Raw genomic sequence first — 26,855 nt, forward strand, 5'->3', positions numbered from 1 at the left:
CACTGCATTGCAGGAGTGCGGTCAGTCTGGGATGGGGTGTGAACCCATGATCATCTGATTGGGGATGCTACCCACTGAGCCAAGTTGACACTGGAATATGCTACTCTATAAATTTTTATGTGCTGTTTTTAAAGAATCAAGCTTTTAATAGAGCAGAGTTTTTACTGACTGACTCATGGAGCTAAGCTTACTACAGCGGGCAGTGCGAGGTATTACATGGCATTTGCAGAATAGATAGACCATTCGGTCAGTGTTTATGCTGCATGCAAACCGTTCCTTTCATATGTGTGTCTAGCTTTCTCTCCAATGCATCGGGTTTCCTACATGTGGCGCGTTTGTTGGCTTTGGAATGGATGTTGAAAGTATAAGAAGGGTTGCAGAAGAAGATTAAGAATTCAAAGTACTTGAATGTGTTCTCATTTCTGTTGTCTATATTATAAGCATCCTCAACCAGCTGATGTAACTGGGAAGACGAATTTAACTGCACTGAGGGAGGGGCTGTCTTTCAAGTGAAATGTTAAAACGAGGCCCCATCTGCCCCCACTCAGGTAGGCAGAAAACTTCCCACAGCCACAATTGGAAGAAGAGCGGGGGGGGTGGGGGGGTGGGGGGAGGGGCAGTTCTCCCCGGTGTTCTTGGGCCAATATTTATCCCTCAACCACCATCACTAAAACATTGCCCGGTCATTATCACTTTGCAGGTGGGAGCTTGCTGTGCACATTTCATACTTTCCAACTTGACAATACTTCATTTAAAAAAAATCTGGCTGCAAAGTACTTTAGGACACCCTGAAGTGGTGAAAGTCTTCAATGGCAATTTTGTAGTATAAAGAGGGTGTTTGACTGGCTACAGTAGCGGGATACAGAGAGAAATTAAAATTCTTGGGTTTCTTGCGCGGTATCTAACTTTTTTCCTATTGCAGCTACCTGTGGTTTAATGTGCTCCTTTTCACTGGGTTTGTCTTTTCCTGGTGTAGAACTGCGTCTATGGTACTGGCAGCTCCTGGCGAGAGTGCGAGGTAATGTACGAGGGTGCTGTTGCTGTGTGGTAGAGGGTAGAACAGCTAAATGTGTAGCATGTTAAAGCTAGTATTGGTGGTGCAGCTCCTATACCGAGCGTGCTTTGTGAGAACTGCTTTGTTGAAGAGCGCGGTGTAGGTTAGAAGCTGTGTTGTGTATGTTTTAAACTCTAGAATAGTCGCTTGCTAAATGGGCCAGTGTGTGTGAAATGCTAAATATTGAATAGAATAGTACAGCACCGGATGTCATTTGGTCTGTCGAGACTGCACTGACTTTCAAACTGCAATCCAATTAATCACGAATCCTTACTCTTTCCCCATATCCCTCTGTAAATATTGGGTGTTCACTGTGCGTTGGCAAGACCTAGAGTGAGGATTGCAGTGCCCTTGCTGGGCTATTTGTATAGAATCTCCAGCACAGAAACAGGCCATGCTGCTCTATGCTGGTGTTTATGCTCCACGTGAACCTCCCTGTGGTAGCGGGTTCCACATTTTCTCACACCAGCATGAATCAGCAATAACATGGGGAAAACTGACATTAAAGAAAAGTGGAGACATGCTGTTCCAATAGTCTTTCCTGGGTAATTCGCATTTTCATGTTTTCTCTCCTTCCATGAACTACTTGCTTCTCAGAGGTACGTTATGTAGATTTAGATTGAATTTTACAGCCATTCGGCCCATCTGCTCTGTGCTGGTGTTTCTGCTCCACACGAGCCTCCTCCCACCCCCTCCTCTTCTCACCATTTCAGCATATTCCTTTCTCTTTCATGTGTTTATCCAGTTTCCCCTTAAATGTATCTCTGCTATTCACCTCAACCACTCCCTGTGGTAGCGAGTTCCACATTCTCACCACTCTCTGGGGAACGAAGTTTCTCTTGAATTCCCCATTGGATTTATTAGTGACATTGTTATATTAATGGCCTTTAGTTTTGCTTGTTTCCACTTGTGAAAACATCTTCTCTACGGCTGCTCTATTACAACTTAAAGGGTTGACCCTAAAGGTCTTTCACTTCTAGAGTAAAGACCCCTACCCTATTCTGTCTTCCCTGATAGTTATAAGAGCATAAGAAATGGGCACGGGGGAGGCCATTCGGCCCCTTGAGCCTGCTGTGCCATTCAGTAAGATCATGGCTGATCCTTGACTTCAACTCCACCTTCCCACCTGATTCCCATATCCTTCAATTTCCTTAGTGTCCAAAATTCTGTCTTTCAGTCTTGAATGTACTTAAAAACTGAGCATCCCAGAGATTCACAAAACGCTCTGAGATGAAGAAATTTCTCCTCATCTCAGTCCGAAATGGCAGGCCCCTTATCCTGAGACTATGACCCCTAGTTCTGTACTCTCCAGCCAGGGGATAATAGCCTCTCAGCATCTATATTATAACCTCTCAGTTCTGCCATCATCCTTGTATATCTTTCTTGGCACCTTCTCCAGTGCCTCAGTATCTTTTTTTGTAGCATGGAGACCAGAACTATGCTTAGTAACTCCAAGTGTGGTCTAACCAGGCTTCTATACAAATTTAAAGTAAGCTCCCTGCTTTTCAATTCTATTCCTCTAAAAATGTTTTGCTTCACTCATTTTGTGTTGTAGCAAATGAAATCACGTCTCTCCCAAAATGCTTCAGTGCTGAAATACGACTCTTGTGTGATACCCTTAGTTTGATCTCTCAAAAGTACTTCAATCGCTGCTATTTCAGTTCCCCACCCAGTGACGAATCTGTACCCACGCAATACTCACCCTAATGGTAGATGGTTAAGAACATGTATGGAGAGAGCAACAGAAATTTGGGCGGGCAGTGTCTACAATTGCAGTGGGTGTTTTCCCCACAGTTTGTTTGCGTCAAAGGGGAAAATTGACACCCACCCACGACTACGTGTCACTGTAGTTCTAAAGGTGGTGCTGCCGAAACTGGTTTACTACTTATTCTTGACTGGGTTGTGAAAGCAGCCCTGAATTTAAGAGGGACGAGTTGAACCGGTTTTGAATTGGCAACTGTTCCAAAAAGAATTTCTTCTTTCATCAGTGTTTTGGCTAAGTGATTAAACAACAAGCATTCTTGAAATAATTCTCCTGTTCCTTCCCCAGCCTCAGTCACCCAGTTCTCCGCTTCAAACATGGGGGCTTGGGGAGGCAGAAGCGGAGATTGCTTACCAAAACTGAACAGTAGGATGAAGGGAGGTGGAGACGCTTTAAAACCGTGGATTGAGTTTCCCTGTTTGCTTGGTAACTTATTACTCAGTATGGACCTGAGTCAGCCGTGGCTCAGTGGGTAGCACTCTCGCCTCTGAGTCAGAAAGTTGTCCATTCAAGTTCCGATTCCAGAGACCAGAGCATGTAATCCAGGTCAGCACTGCTACTGCCAGTACTGGGGGAGTGCTGCATGTTGGAGGTGTTGTCTTTCAGGTGAGGCTTTAAACCAAGGCTTCCTCTGCTCTCAGGTGGGCATAAAATAAATCCCATGGCTGCAATTGGAAGAAGAGCAGGGAATTTGGGAAAGGGCTGATTTCAGTCCAGCTTGGGACTGCTGAGGACAACCATAGTAAAATGTGCTTCACAGCTTCAACAAACAAAATTTGACACCGAGCCACATGAGATATTATGGCAGATGATCAAACAGTTGTACAGAGGTTGGTTTTAGGGAGCGAATTCCGGAGCTTAGGGCCCAGGCAGCTGAAGGCACGGCCGCCAATGGTGAAGAGATGAAACTCGGGGATGCACAAGAGGCCAGAATTGGAGGAGCACAAAGATTTTGGGAGTGGTTAGAGATGGGGAGGGCTGAGCCCATGGAGGGATTTGAACACGATGAGAATTTGAACATCAAGTCTCTGCTGGTCTGGGAGCCAATTTGGTCAGCGAGCACAGGGGGTGATGGGTGAGCAGAACTTCGTGCGAGTCTGGAGATAGACAGCAGAGGTTTGAACTTGTAGTTTGTCAGTCTAGCTGCAGTCGCCTGACTTGGCAGGAAGTGGCAATGGGTTGTTTTTAGTGCTTCATTTAGTATATAATTAAGCTTCCAAACAAGTTTACATATGTGCTAAAGAAACCTTTGTGGTTTAGATTAAAATAGGTTTCTAGAATCTGTTCAGAAGAATTTTCTACATCAGTATGTTTCCAGTGCAATGAGGAAGGAAGCATTGCTGGATCTGGTTCTGCGGAAAGAGATAGGTCAAGTGGCAGTAGGGGAACCTTTAGGTGCCAGTGATCATAGTATCATAAGGTTTACATTAACTATGGAAAAGGATAAGAAGCAAACCAGAGATTGGCAAAAGAAGCAATGGTAACATGAGGAAAAGCTTTACGAGTTGAGTGTTTAGGATCTGGAGTGTACTGCCTGAGTGTGTGGTGGGACGAGATGAGTTGCTCTTGCAGAGAGCTGGCACAGACATGACTGGCTGAATGGCCTCCTAATGTGCTGTAGCCATTCTATGGTGCTATGTGGTGGCGGGGGTGGGGGGGGGCGGGGAGAGACATGGGGTGTGCTATTAGCTGAGCAAAGAGATATGGTTAGAAAGGGATTGAAGATGGGATGGGAAGCACCCATTCTAAGCTTCTAGCCTCTGGGCATTATAGCTTAGACGCACCCTTGTTAACTGGGTTGTGTTTAACTCGGAGGTTTTAGACTCTACGCGCACTTGTTGGAATGTTGCTTGCTGCTGGAAGAAAACAGTGAGCATGTCCAAGCACGAGTGGCGAGCAGAGCCAGCCAAATTTCCCCTTGCACTTGTAGAAGCAATCCTGGTTTGGCTTTCTCCTTCGGCCTGACCTTTCACTTTATAAAAAAAAAATTGATGGAATGTGGTCATCCGCTGGCAAGACCAACATTTATTGGCCGTCCCTTGAGAAGCTGGTGGTGAGCCACTGCCTTGACTACAACTGAGTGGCTTGTTGGTTGTTTCAGAGGGCAGTTAAGAGTCAACTACATTGCTGTGCGTCTGGAGTCACATATAGGCCAGAGCGGGTAAAGGCTGCAGATTTATTTAATTCCCCAGCTGCCATGGTGGGATTTGAACTTGTGTTGCTGGATCATTACTCCAAGTAACATAACCACTGCGCTATTATAACCAGTGCCCCCCTCATGTTGCCATAAAAGGGTCAGCCTTGGGTCAGTTGGTAGCACCTTTGCCTCCTGGTTTAGACGGCTGGGGTTTCAAGTCCCATTTGAGAGACTTGAGCACACAATCCAGTACTGAGGGAGTGCTGCACTGTCTGAGGTGCCGTCTTTCGGATGAGCCATTACAACGAGGCCCCTCTCCGTCCTCTCGGGCAGATGCAAATGATTCATAAGCGATATTTCAAAGAGGAGCAGTGGTGTTCTCCCTGTGTGTCCTGACCAATAATTATCCCTTGCACGGCACCATTAAAAACAGATTGGAGAGTTTGGATTTAACACTAAAGTTAACACCTGGAAGTAAATAGCTGGTCTGAAGGTGTTGGATTGTTGTAAAAACCCAACATCCTTCAGAGACTCAAGTCCCACAAGAATTGGTTAACTCTTAACTGCCCTTGGCTGCTCAGCTACACACGTGGCGGTTCACGGAGGCGGCCTACCCAGTACCACCTCGAGGGCGACTCAGGATGGGTAATAAATGCTGGCCTTGCCAGTCAGACCCACATCCCAAGTATGAATGAAAATGATCGTACTCGGCTAACCAGTCTTAGCTGGGAGGTCACAGTAGGGCTGTCCCAGTTTGGTTTAGTGAGGAGCAGGGAGAATTATCGGTACAGTTTCCTATTTGAGTTATCATTGGGTGGGCCTCACCCCACTAGCAGTGCTTGTCAGTTGAGGATGGACCTGGAGACTGGCTGTGACACCTCCAATGGTCGAATAGCTCGCTGCCACTTGCTGTCCAGACTTTCAGTTGAGTGACAGCAACTGACAGTTGGAGCTGGAGGGTGGCTCTGGGCATTTGAGAGGCTCATGCACATGTGTTGGTGTAGCATAACTTACTGGGAGAGTGGTTACTGACATGCTAAATATGTGCAGCGACAGCACTGGGAAAGAATAGGCACCTCGGTGACTAAAAGCAGATAGAAAAAAATTCCTGGCAGGGGAGAGAATAAAATGAACAGTTCCATCTTCGCAGTCTCCATTAATTCATCGCTCTGGTCGGATGTCATTAGCCCACATTCCTTTCCAAGTCTAATTTAGTTTCGACTCTCAGGCTGTCTCCCAACAGCACAGAGGGCACGCCCTGGCTCTGCAGACTGAGAGTGGGCTGCAGTGTTCAATTTTATTTTACTTAGAGATACAGCACTGAAACAGGCCCTTCGGCCCACCGAGTCTGTGCCGACCATTAACCATCCATTTATACTAATCCTACACTAATCCCATATTCCTACCACATCCTCACCTGTCCCTATATTCCCCTACCACCTACCGATACTCGGGGCAATTTATAATGGCCAATTTACCTATCAACCTGCAAGTCTTTTAGCTGTGGGAGGAAACCGGAGCACCCGGAGAAAACCCACGCAGACACAGGGAGAACTTGCAAACTCCACACAGGCAGTACCCAGAATCGAACCCGGGTCCCTGCAGCTGTGAGGCTGCAGTGCTAAACACTGCGCCACTGTGCAGGAAAGTAACTTGTAAAGAGGACATAAGGAGGCTACAAAGGGATATAGATAGGTAAGTGAGTGGGCAAAGTCCTGGCAAATGGAGTATAATGTGGGAAAGTGTGAAATTGTCCACTTTGGCAGGAAGAATAAAAAAAGCATATTGCAATGGTGAGAGATTGTAGAGCTCTGAGATTGCAGAGGGATCTGGGTGTCCTAGTGCATGAATCGCAAAAGGTTAGTGTGCAAGTACAGCGCATAATTAGGAAAGCTAATAGAATGTTATCGTTTATCACGAGGTGTATTGAATACAAAAGTAGGGAGGTTATGCTTCAGCTATATAGGGCATTGGTGAGACCACATCTGGAGTACTGTGTATAATACTGGTCTCCTCATTTAAGGATGGATGTAAATGCGTTAGAGGCAGTACAGAGAAGGTTTACTAGACTAATACCTGGAATGGGCGGGCTGTCTTATGAGGAAAGATTGGACAGGCTAGTCTTGTATCCACTGGAATTTAGAAGAGTAAGAGGCGACTTGATTGAAACATACAGGATCCTGAGGGGTCTTGACAGGGTGGATGTGGAAAGGATGCTTCCCCTTGTGGGAGAATCTAGAACTAGGGGTCACTGTTTAAAAACAAAGCATCGCCCATTTAAAACAGAGACGAAAATTTTTTTCTCTGAGGGTCGTGAGTCTTTGGAATTCTCTTTCTCAAAAGGCACTGGAAGCAGAGTCTTTGAATATTTTTAAGGCAGAGGTAGATCGATTCTTGATAAGCAAGGGGGTGAAAGGTTATCGGGGATAGGTGGAAATGTGGAGTAATCAGTTCAGCCATGAGCGTATTAAATGGCGGAGCAGGCTCGAAGGGCCGAGCGGCCTACTCCTCCTAATTCGTATGTTTGTATAATGTACAGTTAGTGAATCATGTAACTTTCTCTCGGAGAGGTAGGGGAATGGCTGCCTGAGAAATATTTTATCCTTTGTTATTTTGTATTGCCATGTGTGTTTAGTTTCGGATAAACTGGAGAGAGTCACGGGGTGATTTTGGGCGCAGTTTTAAGCATGAATGGATTCGCTGTGGCATTGCTCACTGAATCAGCTGATATTTGGAAGTGTGGGTAGGGAATTGGTGGAGGATTGGAGGAAATAAGTAATAAGTATGACTCTTGCAGGAAGTAGCTGGTATACACGCGGTTTTTATAGATTAAAACTCTGCTTCGTTTTAACTGACTTTATTGAGGGTGAAGTTCTCTTGTTTTACACTTCCCTTTTTAAAAATCCTGGCAAATTAATGTGTTTTTAACACTTCTCCCTCCCCCAGCTACTGGGAAATTTAAGGCCTGATTTGGACGCAAATTGGAGCCCCCACTTTATTCTGTGACGAGGCAAATTTTGAAAGTCTTCCAAAACCCCAACTCTGCTCCTGGCTAGTGTAGGGCATCGAGTGGGAAAGTGCAGGGTGGTGAGGAGTTAGGCGGCACCAGGAGGCCAGTGTATCACTGCTTCGTGAAACTGGTTAAAATTGCCCTTCAGTCATCGAGAGCTGCCTCAGACCTCCCCCAGCCATCCAGAAGTGCGCGCTCTTTAAACCGCTGCGGCCTCCGCGCGCTTCTGTATGTGTTTGCGAGAAGCTGCCGGATGTTTGTCTCCCGCTGCGACAGATGGCTCCTGTGAGTTTTTGGTTCATGATCGGGAAACCTGTTGAATCTTTGTACTGTTGGTCTTGGATCCTTATCACTGCAGGCAGGCCTTAAGCGAGGTGGAAGTGATTTACGTGCGAATTCTGTCTCTGCCAAGTGAAGTGTACTGACAATGCTTTTTTTTTTGCTCCTTTGCAGGGTTATCTTCCAGAAGAGTGCCATCTTCAGAGGTACGTGAATATAAATGTATCCTGTCAGTGGCAGAGGCAGTAATATAATTTTATTTATTGCGCTGGTTAATTCTGGTGCTGCTGGGCAGGTAAGATTAAGTGTAGACTTCAGGTGAAGCTCGGTTAGAGGGCAGGGGATAATTGAATCAGGGTGTTCAGATGTAATTCTTCCCCCTTTTTGAATATATTATCCAAAAATCATTATAATTTGATATTTATAGTTTAGTTAAACTTGCAGCTTTGGAAATGGTGTTGGTTGGAGTGTAGGAATTTGGAGGAGCTGGAAAAGACAACATCGCCATGCCATAGCGCCACTAGTGGGAAGGTGTAACTGCAGCTTGACAAGTTTACATGGACAATTTCCATTGTGAATGCAGACATAGGAATTTACAGTATGGTGGTGGGGTATAGTTAGCAGCAGACACGATTATAAAAGGTTATTAGGAAGTTGGGATTATCCAAAGAGATATTCAGTTCCCTTAAGAGGTGAGCAAAACTCAGATTGGTTGTATTTGAGCCTGATAGTTTGAGCGTAGTCTTAAATCTTCCTTGCTTAGTTTAGTTCAGATATGGAAAGAAGCAGGAGTGAAAGATCGGCAGTCGATTTCAATGGCCCATTCCTTCCCCTGAAGGTGGTTGTTCTTTCACTGGACCTTGAGAATGTGGTGCAGCCACAGTGGGTCGAATGGCTTCCTCTCCTGTGCAGTATCATTCTGTTCAACTGAAGGGCCTGATTCTGTACACTACCTGGTGTCTGCATCTGTGGCACTTCACCAGCAAAGGGGTGGGGGGGAAGTTCACCTGGATATTGATCAGAATCTTTCCTCCTTTTACCCCCCCCCCCCCACCCTCCCAGTCCATTCTCCCTGGGCTCAGAGGGCATGTCGCCCTAACTGATGGCCCTGTTGAAATCAGCTGTCATCACAGACTAGAGTTTATTTTTATTTTATTTAGAGATACAGCACTGAAACAGGCCCTTCGGCCCACCGAGTCTGTGCCGACCATCAACCACCCATTTATGCTAATCCTACGCTAATCCCATATTCCTACCACATCCCCACCTGTCCCTATATTTCCCTACCACCTACCTATAATAGGGGCAATTTATAATGGCCAATTTACCTATCAACCTGCAAGTCTTTGGTGGTGGGAGGAAACCGGAGCACCCGGAGGAAACCCACGCAGACACAGGGATCACTTGCAAAATCCACACAGGCAGTACCCAGAATTGAACCTGGGTCGCTGGAGCTGTGAGGCTGCGGTGCTAGCCACTGCTTCATAGGAAGGACTCTCCTGTGTGTCAGGCTCTGTGCTACATGTAGAGTGCACTCCCAACTGAGCCCTCCGAAGCTATGTCGAAAGGAATATTTGAATTGTGCTAACAAGCCCTACTCGTGACTAATAGAATTGATTCTATGAATTGTGGTTCCTCTCGTGCCCTTTGTTTAAGGAAATCTCCCAGTGCTTCCAAAGGGGGAGAGAGAGACACACATTAAACAGGGATGAAAGAAGATTTAAGGGTTGGTGGTAAGAAGACTTGAAGGGATATTTGAAGGAGGTGAGTTTTCAGAAGGTTTAACAAGAGCTTGCATTTATATAGCGCCTTTAGCACAGCAAAACATCCCAAGGTGCTGTACAGGAGCATTAGCAATCAAAATTTAACATGAGGTGGTATGAGGACATATGGCTGAAAGCTTGGTCAAACAGGTCGGTTTTCAGGAGCATTTTAGAGGAGGGGAAAGTTGGGGAGGGAATTCCAGAACTTGGGGCCGGTTAATGAAAGACTTGCATTTATAAAGCGCCTGTCACATTCTCGGGTCGCTTCACAGGCAGTGGAGTACTTTTGAAGCACTGTTGTAATGTAGGAAAGATGAGGAGAGATGTAGCAAGGCTGCGAGATTTAGGAAGAGAATTCCAGAGGGCTGGAGTGTAACTGCTGAAGGGTCCAGCCATGAAGAATTACTTCCTGAAACCCAGGCCGGTACTTTTTTAATGTATAAGAAGCTAAATTAGGCTGTCAGCCTTGCGATGACTTTCATCTGATTTGGTATCTTGTTTGCAGATGGCAAGCTCCTCTTTGTATGGCACACAGTTGAGAAGGAAAGGGCACCGAGGAGTGGATTCCACTGGTGAAACTACATACAAGAAGGCAAGTGGCAGATCCCGCAATTCATTTCCTTCCCCGCCCTCCCAAATCTGGTGACTTGCATTGGGGTACTGTTTCATATGTGCTGCCACCACTTGGCACCTCATCAATAGTGGCTGCACCTTGCGTGTGAAAGTGGGCCAGATATTCCACCGCAAAGGCCATTGCATCTGGCCCTGAACCTGCCGCCACACACGGGCAGTTTCCAGCCTGTGCTCAGGATTGGGGGCAGGAAATCTGATCTATTCTCTTGCTTCAGCTGCTCTTTTCCACCCCACCCCTTCTCCGAGCGTAGCCTGGGATGCTGAAGGTGCACTGCAGCTCACCAGTTAACTCAGCACAAATTCGCGATTGAAAGGGCAGTGGAAAGCTGATTCAATAGTAATGGAATTGGATCGGTAGGTGATGAGGCGAAGAATTTACAGAGCTGTGGGGAAAGAGCAGGGTGAGTGGGACTAATTGGATAACTCTTTCAAAGAGCCAATGCAGGCATGATGTGTTGTATTCCTCTATGAATCCCAGCATCTCTGGCTGTTTATGGGAAAAGGGTATGGCTGTTCTGAAGCAAACCCTGTGCAATTCCACTTGTACTTGATTTAACTTGCTTCGCATTCTCTGCTTTCTCATAGCAAAGCGCTTTTTCAAATAGATCAGAGCAAAAACCAATCGCTTGCCTTGTTTACGGCCATGTCGAGTTGGTGGGTTTAAGTGTCAGGCCACTGTGGGAGTGACCGGTTTCATTTGTTTGTGTGTGTGTGTGTTTACATCAGACGACCTCCTCTGCCCTCAGAGGCGCCATTCAGCTGGGGATCACGCACACGGTGGGGAGCCTCAGCACCAAGCCCGAGCGGGATGTCCTCATGCAGGATTTCTACGTGGTGGAGAGCATTTTCTTCCCCAGGTAAGGTTTCAACATGCCTCACTGGCTTGCTTTGAAAATAATTCACACGCAAAGCGATAGGCCATCAATACAAGATGGCCATCAAGAAATCTAATCGGAAATTCAGGAGAACCTTCTTTACTCCGAGAGAATGTGGAACTTGCTACCACAGGGAGTGGTTGAGGCGAATAGCAGAGATCAGGGGTCTGCAGCCTACGGCTCTTTAACATTTCATTTGAAGCTCCCAACCTTTTCCAGTTGGATTGCATTAACATGAGAAAAGCCTAAAAAAAAATGTTAAGTCAAGACAAGCAAGAGCTGTGTTTTCATTGTGGGAATAAAAAGCGGATTATTATGCTGCACCTAACTGTTTCCAATTATTATTTTAACAAAAAACAAATAATAAAACAAAAAATAAACCTGCTTCACTCCACAGATGCTGCCAGACCTGCTGAGTATTTCCAGCATTTCTTGTTTTGACTGCAGATTTCTAGCATCCGCAGTATTTTACTTTTTAAAAAATAAACCTGTTGGACTGGTATAATTGCACCACAGTTATAGATAATACCTTTGGTTGGCAGAACAGGTTTCATGGTTGTGACCATTCTTGTTTCTAATATAGCCACGCCTCTTCCATGCCTGTTACTAGTTCTCCTTGACTAATAAGCGTCAAGAAAACTGTGGCCATGAGACAAGGTTTTACATCTCCGCCCCTAGAGATACAGCACCGAAACGAGTCCACCATCAACCACCCATTTATACTAATCCTACATTAATCCCATTTTCCCTCTCACATCCCCACCTTCCCTGAAATCTCCTGCCACCTGCCTACACTAGGGGCAATTTTTTTTTACAATGGCCAATTTGCCTATCGACCCGCAAGTCTTTGGCATGTGGGAGGAAACCGGAGCACCCGGCGGAAACCCACGCGGTCACAGGGAGAACTTGCAAACTCTACACAGGCAGTACCCAGAACTGAACCCAGGTCGCTGGAGCTGTGCGGCTGCAGTGCCACCCACTGCGGCACTGTGCCGCCCCTAATCACATTAAATAACACCCCACTGGAAGTGGTTAGCAAATTCTACTACCTTGGATCCACGGTGGCAGAGCTTGATACACGCAGAGGGGAGGCAGCTACCACCTTTAGCCAACTCGTGAAACATGCTTGGGATGACACCAAGCTGACCCTTCGGACCAAGCTGATGGTTTACAATCCTGTGTTCTCAGCACCTTGCAGTATGGCTGTGAAACATGGATGACTTACAGTTACCAGGAAAAGAAGCTCAGTAATTTCCATCTTAGTTGTCTGCTCCGCGTTATGGGTATATCCTGGCAGAACGAAATCACAAATGTGGCAGCCCTCTTCAAGGCAGATCTTACAAGTGTGTTGGCACTAATCAGAGAGACAGCTTCGGTGAATTGGACACGGCCGCAGGATGGAGGATGGTCGCATACCAGAGGACCTTCTGTATGGTGAGGTACCCTGTGCCAGACGACCAGTGGGGGGGGGGAGTGGTTCCCAAAACTCCGCTTCAAGGATGCTTGCATGCGTGACACGAAGGCCCTAAAATGTCGACTATCGCACCTGGGAGTCACTAGCTGGTGAAAGAGGGAAACGGTGACGCATCCTGAGGACTGATGTGCGCCACCACCACCACGACCTGTTGCGACAGCAGCTTGGCAACAGGCGTCAACGTCAAAAACAACAACTCACAGGGTCACTTGGCAGCTTCACGTGCGGCACTTGTGGCAGAACCTGCCTCTCGGGGATTGGCCTTCACAGCCATCGGCAAAGGTGCACCAAGAGAAGACACCCCACCTAAATGGATTGTTTGCTGCATGTCCATCATCTTTCATAGATGGAATGATGCCAACCAATAACTGAGGCCATAAATTATTCTGCGTGTGCTATTAGAAGCTATTTTTTTATCACGAGAATCAATAGTCGACAAAATTGTCTTAATTCTATGCGCCTTAAGTTATAGTTTGTTTTAAACATGACTTTACTGACAAAATTTAAGTTCTTAAAAAAAAAAAACAAATGTGCTAATTCAGAGTTAGGTTGTTTAGCTTTGATTTTTTTCTATTGATACATATGTTCAATACGTGCATTTTATTAAATATGTAAATTATGAATTCTACCAGAGACACTTGGCAATTTGCCAAGTATTTGGTTTAGAAATGCCAAAATTTTGTCTTGTGGCTCCCAATAGTTTCTGCTTTTATCACGTTTCAAAAAAGGCTCAGGTTTTTAAAAAAAAGGTTGCTGAGCCCTGGCATCGATTGTATTGAGGGGGAAACTGCGTAAAAACATGAAGAAAGGAATAGAAGGTTATACTGAGTTATATGGGAGGAGGCTCGAGTGGAGCATAAATGCTGTCATGGACTAGTTGGGCTGAATGGCCTGATTCTATACTGTAAGTTGAATAAGAAATGTTTACATAGCAATATACGTTGGTAAATGTTGACTCAATGGGTGACCATAAAGAAGAAGTAAGGATTGAGGTTGGGAAGTACAGGCCCAATGCTAATTTTCTTTTAAGAATTTAATTGATTTTCCTGAAGGAAGTAACTAGTCGCATTTAGTGTAGAGCTTCTCGTGTCTATTCTAAATTACCGTTTGTTGTTTTGTTCTCAGTGAAGGAAGCAACTTGACGCCAGCCCATCACTACTCCGATTTCCGGTTTAAAACCTACGCACCTGTAGCGTTCCGGTACTTCCGGGAGCTGTTTGGTATTCGTCCAGATGACTATTTGGTAAGTGGCGGTGGTTAGCTTCCGCACTGAATCGGGCCAAGTGTCTGGATGAAAGTAGCGGTGTAGTGCACTGGGGGTTGCAGAGATTGAAAAACCCGTTGCATGGGGCTAGAACGGTACGATTGGGTTTCAGGAGACAGTTGGATGTTTGTGAAGCGATTAAGGTATGTGCGATGAGATCGGTAAGATAGGTGAATGGGGAGACTCGGTGCAAGTTAAGATGCAGGCAGCAGAGGTTTGGATGAGCACAAGTTTACATAGGGTGGAAAATGGGAGGTCGGCTAGGAGAGCATTGAAATAGTCGAGAGTTTCAGAAGCATTTAGGCTGAGGCAGAGTCGAGCAATGTTACAGGGCTGGACTTAGGTGATGGTGCAGATATGTGATCAGAAACTCATCTCGGGAGGGGGGGGGGTGTCAAATGCAACACCGAGGTTGTGAGCAGTCGTCTTCATCTTGAGACGGTTGCCAACAATGGAAAAGCAAAAGCGGGGACTTTGAGAGAAACGGATACATTGACCACAGTTGAGAGTCAGTGTTTGCCACACGGAGAACGAGAGGGAAAATGAGAGTGGAAGATAAACTCGGGGAGATGGAAAGAATTTGGAGACCATGAAAGAATGAGGCACTTTTTTTTTGCCTGTGAGCATCGGCAGAGGTCAACTAGCAGTCAGTTGAGCTGCTCTGACTGGTATTGGTAGATCTGTGTTGAGTTAAGTTGAAGCTTGCTCTCTCTCTCTCTCGCCCCCGTCTGCAGTATTCTCTGTGTAACGAGTCGCTGATTGAGCTGTCTAATCCTGGTGCTAGTGGATCCGTCTTCTATGTGTCAGCTGATGATGAGTTTATCATTAAAACAGTTCAGCACAAGGAGGCGGAGTTCTTACAGAAGCTGCTCCCTGGATATTATATGGTGAGTCTTTTTTCTCCCTTGTTTTCTTCCTTTTGTCTCCTGCAGAGATACTGTTCCATGAAAGCAAGCTGTTCTAATTTACTGCTATTCAGGTTCCCTCACTCCCTCCCTATCAGCAAAGATCTTTGCCCGTCGGTCTCGGTACGGTATATCCTCATGACCCCTAAATATTATGAGCAAGGGTGTTGCAAGATCAGTCAGCTCCATGTCCTGTATAACGTTTTATTAAGTCTGTAAGATTATTTTCTCCCCTGTAATTTCCAATAGCGATTAATCGTGCATGGGGATCGTCTCTGGGATACATGCGCCTTAATGCTGAGTATTGGTGAGCTGTTTGACTGCGGGGAGCATCGCAGTCATATCCCAATCTATTCTCCCTTTATAACACGCATGCATACTATTCAGATTGAATAACAATCAGGGAAGTTTCTCTTTGTTTCTTTTCCCCTCCTCTAGTCAAGGGAGTTGATTTTAATCCGACTGCTGGCTCACTGTCCATTAGCAGAGACAGGATATTATTTTGTCCGTATGGGTCAGCACTTCGAGGGAGCTGGTCATATTACTAGTGATAGTTTGTCGTTACCCCATATGCATTATTTATCTTGTTGTTTGTGGGATCTTGCTGTGTGCAAATTGGCTGCAATAGTGACTACACTTCAAAAAAGCCCACTTCACTGGCTGTAAAGCTTCTGCTGCCTCTTATCCTATCGCGCACCAAGTCTTGTACATTTCCCGTCACCCCACCCAGGGCTCGCTAAACTATATTGGCTCCCGGTCTGGCAACGCCTCCATTTTAGAATTCTCATCCTTGTGTTCTAGTCCTTCTCTATCTGTAAGCTTCTCCGTCCCTAAACTCTCAGATCTCTGCGCTCCTCCAATTCTGGCCTCTTGTGCATCCCCTGATTCCCATTGCTCCACCATTGGCGGCCGTGCCTTCAGCTGCCTGGGCCCTAAGCTCTGGAATTGCCTCCCTAACCCTCTTCACCTCTCCTCCTTTAAGATGCTCCTTAAATATGATCTCTTTGTCTGAGCTTTTGGTCACCTGTCCCTAATATCTCTTTATGTGGCTCGGGGTCAAAATTGGTTTGATAACGGTCCTGTGAAGCACCGTGGGATATTTTACTACGTTATGAATTCTGTATAAATGCTGCTAGTTATAAAGCGCTTTGGGGTGTCCTGAGGTGCTATGCAAATGCAAGTTTGTTCCTTTTTTTGTAAATGCCTTCTCTGTCTCTCTACAGAACTTGAATCAGAACCCTCGCACGCTGCTGCCCAAGTTCTTTGGGCTCTACTGCATCCAGTCAGGCGGCAACAACATTCGGCTGGTGGTCATGAACAACTTGCTGCCTCGGGTGATGAAAATGCACCTGAAATATGACCTGAAAGGGTCGACCTACAAACGCAAGGCCTCTCAGAGGGAGCGTGAGAAGCCACGGCCAACTTTCAAAGACCTGGACTTCATGCAAGACATCCCCGATGGCCTTTATCTGGATACTGATATGCACAGTGCCTTATGTAAAACAATTCAGAGAGACTGTTTGGTTAGTATCTTTACCGTGGACTCGCCGGGGAAAAGGAGTCTGTTTGAGCCATACATTTGTGTTGGGTTTTCCCCAGTCTTCTCCCCTTCCTGGATAGGTTTTTGTTGGACAAAGATATTGAGCGTTGTGAACTCAAGGCGGATAGATGGAGTTGACATGCAGATCAGTCATGATCTAAATGAATGGTGCATCAAACTCCGGGGCTGAATGGCGTCCTCCTGCTCCTGTGTTCCCCTCCTCTTGTCGTCAGGGTTGCAGTTCCACTGCGCTTCCTCCTTGAGCTGTCAGTTGTCAATGGGGAGGTATGGGCTCAGTGGTGTAAAGTTTGATGCCAGAGGTCGTGAGTTCACATCCCACTGCTGAATTGAAATCTGCTACTTTGTGCATTGGCACATTCTGGAAAGTTACTATTGAATCATTATCTGCTGCCTTTTCAGGCAGCGCGTTGCAGATCGCAACAACTTGCTGTGTAAAATAAAACTTTCCTCGAGTTGCCTCTGGTTCTTTTGCCAGTTTAATTGAGTGTTTAAGCTGGATGAGTGCAGCTCCAACAACAGTCAAGAAGCTCAACACCATCCAGAACAAAGCAGGCCACTTGATTGGCACCCCAGCCACCACCTTCAACATTCACTCCCTCCACCACCGATGCACAGTGGCAGCAGTGTGTACCATCTACAAGGTGCACTACAGCAACTTGCCAAGGCTCCTTCGACAGCACCTTCCAAACCCGTGACCTCTTGTCACCTAGAAGGAGAAGGGCAGCAGGTGCATGGGAGCGCCAGCACCTGCAAGTTCCCCTCCAAGCCACACACCATCCTGACTTGGAACTATATCACCATTCCTTCACTGTCGCTGGGCCTCTTCCGAACAGCACTGTTGGTGTACCTAAACCGCGCGGACTGCAGCGGTTCAAGAAGGCATCTCACCGCCTTCTCAAGGACATTTAGGGATGGGCAATAAATGCTGGCAATGCCCACGAACAAATTTTTTTTGAAAATTGGCAGAGTTGATAGGGTAGATAGCGAGAAGCTACTTCCTCTGGTTGGGGAAGTGTAGGACAAGGGGTGGGGTGGTGGGGGCATAACCTTATAATTCGAGCCAGGCCATTCAGGGGTGATGTCAGGAAGCACTTCACACAAAGGGGAGTGGAAATTTGGAACACTCTCACCTCTGCGCCCTACCCCCTCATGTGTGTCCATTTAGGTTTCCTGGGGAGGGGGGGGGGGGGGGGAGAGTGGGGGATTGGTCTCGCTGAGACTATGCCCCTCACTGTGACGTGCTTTAAGACTTTCTCCACAGAAAATGCTGGGAATATAACATAAGGAATGGGATCCTGCTCCGCCATACACTGAGATCGTGGCTGAGGTAACTCCACTCCACCGCCCTATCCCTTGATCCTTTTATCCCATGAAACACTCAGCAGGTTGGACAGCATCTGTGGAGAGAGAAACAAAAGTTTCCGATCAATTTTAAACCTTCCATCAGAAATCTGCTCAAGTCATTGACTTGAAACGTTAACTCTCTTTCTCTCCACGCCGATGCTGCCTGAGTAATTCCGATATGTTCTGTTTTTCCAGCTTTTCGATGGTGCTTTCAGAGGATCCATTCCCTTTTTGTTGTGTTCCCAATGTAGGTATTGCAAAGCTTTAAAATCATGGACTACAGCTTGCTGGTTGGGATCCATAACGTGGATATAGCCAGCCGGGAGCAGGGGATTGAGGGGCTGCAAGGCGGCACGGATGGCATTGGACCGTCAGATAGCAGGAGACCCACTGGCCAGCGATCTCTTTATTTCACGGCGGTAGAGGCCATCCAGGGTGAATCGCGGCTGGGAGGCACCAGTGAGACGGACGAGTTGTAAGTTTCTACCCTGTCAAGTGTTTGGATGTGTGACTGAGGGCTTGGAGGGAGCAGGGGGGTGGCCGACGTGGGGTGTTGTTGTCAGGTGGAGTCACCCGTGGCTCTTTGGGTAGCAGTTTTGCCTGAGTGAGAAGGTGACTTGAGCTGGCCCTTCCAGTGCCCCCTTGGAAGTCCGTTCTCGCTGGTGGATGTATAAAATCCCACGGCCACTATTTTGAAGAAGAGCAGGTGAGTTCTCCCCGGTGTCCTGGGTCAATATTTAATCCCTTTTTTAATATATATAAAAAAAAACAAGTTTGCATCGTTGTTTGTGAGATTTCGCTTTGCGCAAACTGCCACCTTTCCTACTTCACAGCAAGGTACTTTATTGATTGTAAACCACATTGGGAAGTTGTAAAAGGCGCTATGGAAATACAAGTCCTTTATCAAATCTGGCGGTGGGGTGGAGGATTATCATTAAGATAGGTAAATGATGCCGTTAAATGTTTTCTGTTTCAGGATGGGGGGCATTCCAGCTCGGAACTCCAAAGGCGAGCGGCTCATGTTGTACATCGGCATCATAGACATCTTACAATCTTATAGGTAAGCTGCCATCTTAACTCCCACCAACTCTCTCATGCCCATCACATGGGCTCCTGGTCTGACAAAACCTTGCTTTAAGAAGCTCATCCTCATCTTCAGATCCCTTTATGGCCTTGTCCCCTGCCTATCTCTATTCTCCTCCAGCCCTGCATGCCTCCAATTCTAGCCTCTTGGGTATCCCTCGATTCCCATCGCTCCACCATTGGCGGCCGTGCCTTCAGCTGCCTGGGGGCCTAAGCTCTGGAATTCCCTCCCTCAACATCTCAGCCTCTCTCTCCTCTAAGACGTTCCTTAAAAACCTACCTCTTCAACCGAGCACCTGTCCTAATGTCTACTTAAGTGGCTCGGTCTCCAAATCTGTCCTGATTTTCACTCCATCGAAGCAGCTTGGAACAGTTTACTAAGTTAGTATGATGTAGATTGCAGTGCGATCTGATTATGTGTGAAGGATTCATGATACAATGAGACCATTTCACTCCCTATGTGCCATGTAGTAAACCCTCGTCGGTGTCTTGTTCCCATGTTACCAATGTAACCTCGTCTCCTCCACTGTTTTAGATTTATAAAGAAGTTGGAACATTCCTGGAAGGCCCTTGTACATGATGGGGTGAGTAGGAAGGACATGTGGTATCTCTATAAAAGCAGGGGCTCTTCAATGGTGCCTCTAGCAATTCTGTTGCCGAAATAGCTACGCATGAATGAGATCGTGATTTTTAGGAGATGTGACACTCCACTTGCGCATTCCCTGAAGAGAAATCATTTAACAATCCAGCAAAAAAAAAAGGAGACCATTTGGCTCTTTGTGCCAGTGCTGTCCCTTCGGTAGAGCTATCCAATTAATCCCGCTTCTCTGCTCTTGCCTTCAAGTATTTATCCAATTCCCTTTTGAAAGTTCAGTTGAATCTGCTTCCGTTGCCCTTTCAGGCACCTCGTTCCAGATCACAACAACTCTGGTTACCAACCCTCCTGCCAGTGGAAATGGTTTCTCCCTATTTACTTCATCAAAGTAATGGCAATAACCCCAGAATCCTTTAAGAAACAAATAGATGTTTTGATGGGGGGAATACTGTGTGGTCTCTCAGAGGGTGTGGTAAGATGGGAAAGTGTGGTAGACCTCGCAGTCAAGTCTGAACCCCTACTCTGACCTGATCTACAAACAATCTTAAATTCTTGGTGTCCGCTACCTTGGGAGCTATTGGCTGCCTGAGGGAGGTTATAGGAATGTAGCTGGTTGGTGATTGCTGCTGCATTAATCAGTGTCTGTCATATTGTGTCTTGCCCCACTCTTAATCTCTGCTTCCTCTCTCTCACTTTGTCTCAGGATACAGTATCTGTGCACAGACCAGGGTTTTATGCTGAGCGATTTCAGAGATTCATGTGCAGCATGGTCTTCAAGAAGATACCACGTAAATATCCAATTACTAATATATTTCTTTGAAATGTTGGGCCTGGGTGCTTCCTGTCCATCAGCCCGCGTGTAGAGCAAGGACCTCCCAAGGTGTAATTCTACCCTTCCATCAGCGGAGGACCTACAGCGAGAGGGTGTGTGTACGTGTGGAGACATCTGGTGAGGTTGGGCTGGGCTTTTAGCCATAGCTCAGTTGATAGCTGTCAGGAAAGGCTGAACAGGCTGGGGTTCTTTCCTCTAGAAAAGAGAAAGCTGTGGGGTGACCTGATGGAGGCCTTTAAAATAACGAAACAGTTCGTAAGGGTAGACATAGAGAAGATGTTTCCACGTTTGGAGGGAATCTGAAACTGGGGGTGGTGAAAGTTGAGGGGGGAGGGTTCCATAAATATGAGTCATAAATCCAATGGGGGAATTCAGGAGAAACTTCTTTACCCAGAGAGTGGTGAGAATGTGGAACTCGCTACCACAGGGAGTGGTTGAGACAAATAGTACAGATGCATTTGAGGGAAAGCTTGATGAGCTCTTGAGGGAGTAAAGAATAGGATATGCTACGCAGCACAAGAAATCGGAGCAGGAGTAGGTCATACAGCCCCTTGATCCTGTTCTGCCTTTTAATAAAACCTTTGACCTCAACTCCACTTTCCCATCTGATTCCAAGACCCTTCATTCCTTTACAGTCCAAAAGTCTATTGGAATGGTGGGAGGAGCTCTTGTGGAGTGTAAGCACCGGCAAAGACTGGTCTGTTTCTGTGCTGTAAAAAAAAAAAAATGTCTTGACAGTGTGATGCTCCAGTGATCTATCCTTGCCCCCCCCACCCTCCTATTTCTCATCTCCATGCTGCTCCTTGACAATATCATCCAAAACCGCCGGTTTCCACATGTACGCTGACAACTCCCAGGTCTACTTCATCACAACCTCTCTCCACCGCTCTGCTGTCTTTGAATCGTCAGACGGCTTATCTGATATCCAATACTGGATAAGCAGAAGTTTTCTCCAACTAAGTATTGGGAAAACTGAAGCTGGTGTCTTTGCTTCCCACTCCCTCGCCACCGAATTCATTCCCTCTTGCTGGCAATTGTCTGAAATGGAACCAGACTGTTTGCAACCTTGGCGTCATAATTGACCCCTAGGTGAGCTTCCAACCACACATTTGTGCCATCGCTATTTCCGCCTCCATAACATTGCCCGACTCCGCCCTACCTCAGTCCATCTGCAGTTGAAACCCTCATCTGTGCTTTCGTTACCTCTAGACTTGACTAGCCTCCTCCGTTCTACCCTCCAAAAACTTGAGCTCATCCAAAACTCTGAGCCTGTATCCTAACTCGCAGCGGGTTCTGCTCAGTCATTTCTCCCACTTCTCCAACACCCCCTCTAATCCACGACCATGCTCGCTGATTTGCTTCAGCTCCTGGTCAAGCAATGGCTCGATGTTTAAAATTTTCATCCTTGTTTCAAACCCCCTCCAGCTCCTACACCCCTCCTTAACTCTGTAACCTCCTCCAGCCCCTACACCCCTCCCTAACTCTGTAACCTCCTCCAGCCCTTACACCCCTCCCTAACTCTGTAACCTCCTCCAGCCCTTACATCCCTCCTTATCTCTGTAACCTCCTCCAGCCCCTACACCCCTCCCTAACTCTGTAACCTCCTCCAGCCCCTACACCCCTCCCTATCTCTGTAACCACCTCCAGCCCCTACACCCCTCCCTATCTCGGTAACCACCTACAGCCCTCCAAGATCTCTGCGCTTCTCCAATTCCGACCTCTTGCGCATCCCCCGATTCCCATCGCTCCACCATTGGCGGCCGTGCCTTCAGCTGCCTGGGGTCCTAAGCTCTGGAATTCTCTCCTTAAATGCTCCCCCAGCCACGCTGTACCTTGCTCTAATATGTTCTCGTGTGGCTCAGCGTCAAACTTTGTTTGATAACGCTCCTGTGAAGCACCTTGGGACCTTTATTAAGTTAAAGGCGCTATATAAATTCACGTTGTTGATAAGTTCCCGCGGGCAGTTTCCATTATAAATAGAGACGCAGGAATTCATAATGAATGCAAAAGAAAAGAAATTGGCAACTGAATTATATCTGAGCACGCTGTCAAACTGGCCCCTTCCCTCTAACCCAGCTTTACCTCAAGGCTGCACTGTGGAATGCCTTGGAGATCAACTAGTGTATATGTTTTAACCTCTGGAAAAGTTGTGGTGTCTTGCTCTCCACCCCCCCCCCCCCCCCCCAAAAACATCCCTCACCCACTTCTGTAACTTTTGGGGGCAAGGAGTATGGGAGGTGAAATGCCTACATCTCACCTAGGTCCTGTCCAGATTGGATTTCAAGAGGGAGCTGTGATCTCAAGCTAGTGATCAAGAATTAAGATTTATTGTCCTCAGTGTTTTTTCTCTCTGTTAAATGTGTTTTTTATTAAGAAACCTAGGTGAAGGGCAAGGCTCTTAGTGCAGACCACCACCATGTTTGAGAAGAGTAGGAGAGAGGATGAGGTAGAACAAGTAGGTGACACCATGCTTGAGTTTTGAAATCTTTTAAGTGTTAAGTAGCAACAGTGTCAAGGGAATGGTTTGGGTTCTTCCAGTGCCCAACAGTGTGAGGAAAGTGAGCCCACAGTAGACACTGTGTGAAGTGATGAGATCCCTGCAGCACTTGAGCTTTTCCACTCCTCGCCCGCCGCGCTCTCTTCTGAAGGTGTTATCACCTTATTAGGGGCACCGGCCGTTCTCTGGTACTTTGTCCATGTAGCCATTCACGTTCCAGCAGGCTGTTTGACCTTCGTGCTCGAGCTGCCCTCTGAACTCGTCCAGACGGCCTAATATTGCCAGAGTCTCCGAGGCAGATGAAAGGAGTCTGAAGGGAGCAAGCCCAGGTAGAGGTGTGTCTCACTCGCACCTCTGTTAAGGCACTTTGCTGTTTGTTCTTAGTGTGACACTGGCATTTACGGCCCATCCATGGTTGCGCTGATGCATCGCTTCGCACGGGACTGGAGCCGAGTGCAGGCCAGCAAACCAGTGGCTGTCCCAGTCAGCCTTTCCTGCTGGGACTTGAATTCAGATTCACAGTTTACCCTGCTGGGATTTGAACTTACAACCTGTGGCTCACTAAGTCCTGTGCCACAACCACTGCAGCATCAAGCTGAAATGTTGATTAACTAAAGGAGGGCAAAGCTTGCCCAACTGGCCTTGGACAGGGAGTACCGGTCATTCTATGGAACTGGACTATATTCAGGTCCTTGGTGGGGGGAGGGGGGGGCGGTGGTGGGGAGGGAGGAAGAGGTTAAAGGATCATCTGTGCCACTGAGGCCAGATCTTCACTTGCTGCTAGCTTGTGCACCTAATTTTTTTTTTGTCTAACTTCTGTCAGTCAAACCATCCCCATCAAAGAAAAGCCGAATCGGTATGGCATCAACACGCCGGCCTGCAGCGGGAGGGGCTGGGCAGCCACCTCCAGAGGAGAGTAAAACTCAGGCGGATAACAAGGAGGTGACTCACGCAGTAATAGAACCAGGTAACGGTCGTGAGCGGAAGCAACGCTCATTGTTCGGGAATTATTGCTGCTTATTGCAGTATTGGCCTGTGAGTCTTCAGAAGAGGCAGGGAGGGAGGTGCATTAAACCCACCACCTACCCATCCCCAGTGCTCACTCGCCTAGACTGTCTCCTGGTTCGGCAGTCTCTCTTTTTAACTTTCCATCCCTGTTTTCAAACCCCGCCATCGTCTCATCCTGCCCCACCCCAAATTGCAACAATCCTCCGAGATCTCGGCGTTCCTTTAATTTTAGCCTCTTGCTCATCCCCCTATTTCGATTGCTCCACCACTGGCAGCCGTGCCTTCAGCTGTCTAGGCTCTGGACTAGGCCCTAAGCTCTGGAATTCCCTCCCTAAAGTTCTCCTCCCCTCTCTCTCTCTCTCTCTCTCCCTCCTCCTTTATGACGCTCCTTAAAACCGACCACTTCAACTCAGCTTTTGTTAACACATCCCTAATATCTCCTTATGTGGCTCGGTGTTGGATTTTGTTTGTTTGATGCTCCTGCGAAGCTGGATTTGGATTACAGAAATCTGAAGACCTCCAGTGAGTTAACTAGGAAGTGTGCTGAGGAGCGGTTCAGAGACTGAGATCGGAAGATCAAGGAGAGCACGACCTAACCCATGTTTGTCCAGTCCCTTTCCCCCTCCAGATTTTTAGGCCTTGCTATTAAAATTTCAACTCACAGATGGTGATCTTTTGCACAGTTTGAACATAAGGACATAAGAAATAGGAGCAGGAGTCGACCATACAGCCTGTTGAGCCTGCTCTGCCATTCAGTATGATGGTGGCTGATGGGCCTCAACTCCACTTTCCCACTCGCTCCCCATATCCCTCGATTCCCTGAGAGCTAAAATCTGTCTGTCTCAGCCTTAAATATATTCAATACTGAAGCATCCACAGCCCTATGGGGTAGAGAATTCCAAAGATTCACATCCCTTTAAGTCAAGAAATTCCTCCTCATCTCAGTCTGAAATAATTGCCCACCTCCCCCCCACTTATCCTGAGACTGCACCCCCATGTTCGAGATTCCCAGCCAGGGGAAACGATCTCTGTGTCTACCCTGTCAAGCCCCTTCAGAATCTTGCATGTTTCATTGAGATCACCTCTTCTAAACTCCAGAGAATATAAACCCACTTTACCCAGCCTCTTATCATGGGGCAACTGTTTCATCACAGGGACTGATCTAGTGAACCTTTGCTGTACTGCCTCCAAGGCAAGTATACCCTTCCTGGGTTCAACACCAAACTCTACCACCTAGATCATGATTTCAGGGTTGCATTTCCCTCTTGTTGTGAGTTTCTAATTTAGCGTGGGCTGCATTCTGAGTAATGGGGACAAGCTTCTTGAGCAAACTGGCTGTGTCATTCCAGGAAAGGACCATGTTTCAGGCCACATTCAGGAAGGCAAGTTCCCCATGTTTCTCAATTTTTTTTTTTTTAAAAAGGACTTTTATTTCTAGTGTCTTTCACAATCTCAGGAGGTCCCACTTTACAGCTAATGAGGTACTTTTTTGAAGTGTGGTCACTGTTTTAATGTGGGATCGTTGTGACGTCCACCTGAGAGGGAAAGCGAGGCCTCGGTTTGAAGTCTCATCCGAAAGACGGTACCTCCGACAGTGCAGCACTTCCTCAGTACTGGCACTGGGAGTGTCGGCCTGGATTTTTGTGCTCGAGTCTCTGGAGTGGGACTTGAACCCACAAGCTCTGACTCCGAGGCGAGAATGCTACCCACTGAACCACAGCTGGCGCACTCTCGGCTTGTTTGTTTTTTTTGGTCCAGGAATAAGATGGGGAAAGGTTTTGGGGGCCGGGGGGCGAGGTGAAAGGTGTGGATGTCAGTTCAGTTCATGCTCTGTGGTCTTTTACAGCTTAGTTGTACCATTGATGAACCACGTCATTGCCCTTTCTTGCAGGAGTGTATCAAGGGCGCCCCGACATCCTACCCAGGACCCCACCATTAGATGAGGCTGCTAGTGTTTCTGCAACCACAACCTTGTCCAATTCTTCTCTTGCAGACCCTGGAGGGTTGGACAGCACAGGAACAAATTCTCCAGTCTCAAGGTTAGTTGTAATACAATGATGGAATGTTACAGCACAGAAGGAGGCTGTTCAGCCCATCGAGCCTGTGCCATCTCTTTGAAAGAGCTATGGGATTAGTCTCATTACCACTCTTTCCCCATATCTTTTATCATATTACTCCTTGTGTTGGCACTCCAAGGTCTGCTGCTCGAAGGGCTCTCCTGGCCAGCCTTCCACCCTGCATAAACTTCGAGCTCATCCAAAACTCTGCTGCCTGTATCCTGACTCACCTCTCCGCCTACTTTGGTTCCCAATCCAGTAATACCTCAATTTTAAAAATTCACAACCTCCTTTTCAAATCCTTCCGTGGTCTTGTTCCCCTCCCTGTCTCCGTGACCTCCTCCAGCCCTCCAACCCTCCGAGATCTCTGCGCTGCTCCAATCTTGCACAGCCCCCGATTCCCATCGCTCTACCATTGGCAGCCGTGCCTTCAGCTGCCTGGGGGCCCTAAGCTCTGGAAATTCTCTCCCTAAACCTCTCTGCCTCTCTCTCTCTCCTCCTTTAAGACGCTCCTTAAAACTGATCCCTTTGACCGGTCACCTGTCCCTCATATCTCTTTATGTGGCTCAATGTCAGATTTTTGTTTACTAATGCTCTTGTGAAGCTCCTGGGACGTTTAGCTGCATTATGGTACTTTATAAATACGGGTTGGTGCTGAGGTACCTGAATGGGTTTTATTTAAAAACAAATCTGGATCTTGCCTGTTGAACTAATTGAGGTCT

At 47.0% G+C, this 26,855-nt stretch overlaps 1 protein-coding gene across 6 annotated transcripts in view; it reads left to right on the plus strand.

Moving 5' to 3' along the window:
* Positions 1-26,855, plus strand: part of LOC137356804 (phosphatidylinositol 4-phosphate 5-kinase type-1 alpha-like) — a 48,695-nt gene that overhangs the window by 13,339 nt on the left and 8,501 nt on the right. For 5 of the 6 annotated variants that reach the window (XM_068022589.1, XM_068022590.1, XM_068022591.1 and 2 more), the window contains exons 2-13: positions 8,417-8,448; positions 10,511-10,597; positions 11,365-11,495; positions 14,113-14,230; positions 14,986-15,138; positions 16,380-16,679; positions 18,313-18,536; positions 19,038-19,121; positions 19,680-19,728; positions 20,443-20,527; positions 23,892-24,035; positions 25,968-26,115. In XM_068022589.1, coding sequence (XP_067878690.1) covers positions 8,417-8,448; positions 10,511-10,597; positions 11,365-11,495; positions 14,113-14,230; positions 14,986-15,138; positions 16,380-16,679; positions 18,313-18,536; positions 19,038-19,121; positions 19,680-19,728; positions 20,443-20,527; positions 23,892-24,035; positions 25,968-26,115 — 1,555 coding nt within the window. Of the gene's footprint in view, positions 1-8,416; positions 8,449-10,508; positions 10,598-11,364; positions 11,496-14,112; positions 14,231-14,985; positions 15,139-16,379; positions 16,680-18,312; positions 18,537-19,037; positions 19,122-19,679; positions 19,729-20,442; positions 20,528-23,891; positions 24,036-25,967; positions 26,116-26,855 lie in introns of those variants that run through there. The other variant, XM_068022594.1, reaches the window with a different exon arrangement.

This window comes from Heterodontus francisci, chromosome 46, assembly GCF_036365525.1.
Source record: "Heterodontus francisci isolate sHetFra1 chromosome 46, sHetFra1.hap1, whole genome shotgun sequence".
In the NCBI taxonomy this organism is placed as follows: domain Eukaryota; kingdom Metazoa; phylum Chordata; class Chondrichthyes; order Heterodontiformes; family Heterodontidae; genus Heterodontus; species Heterodontus francisci.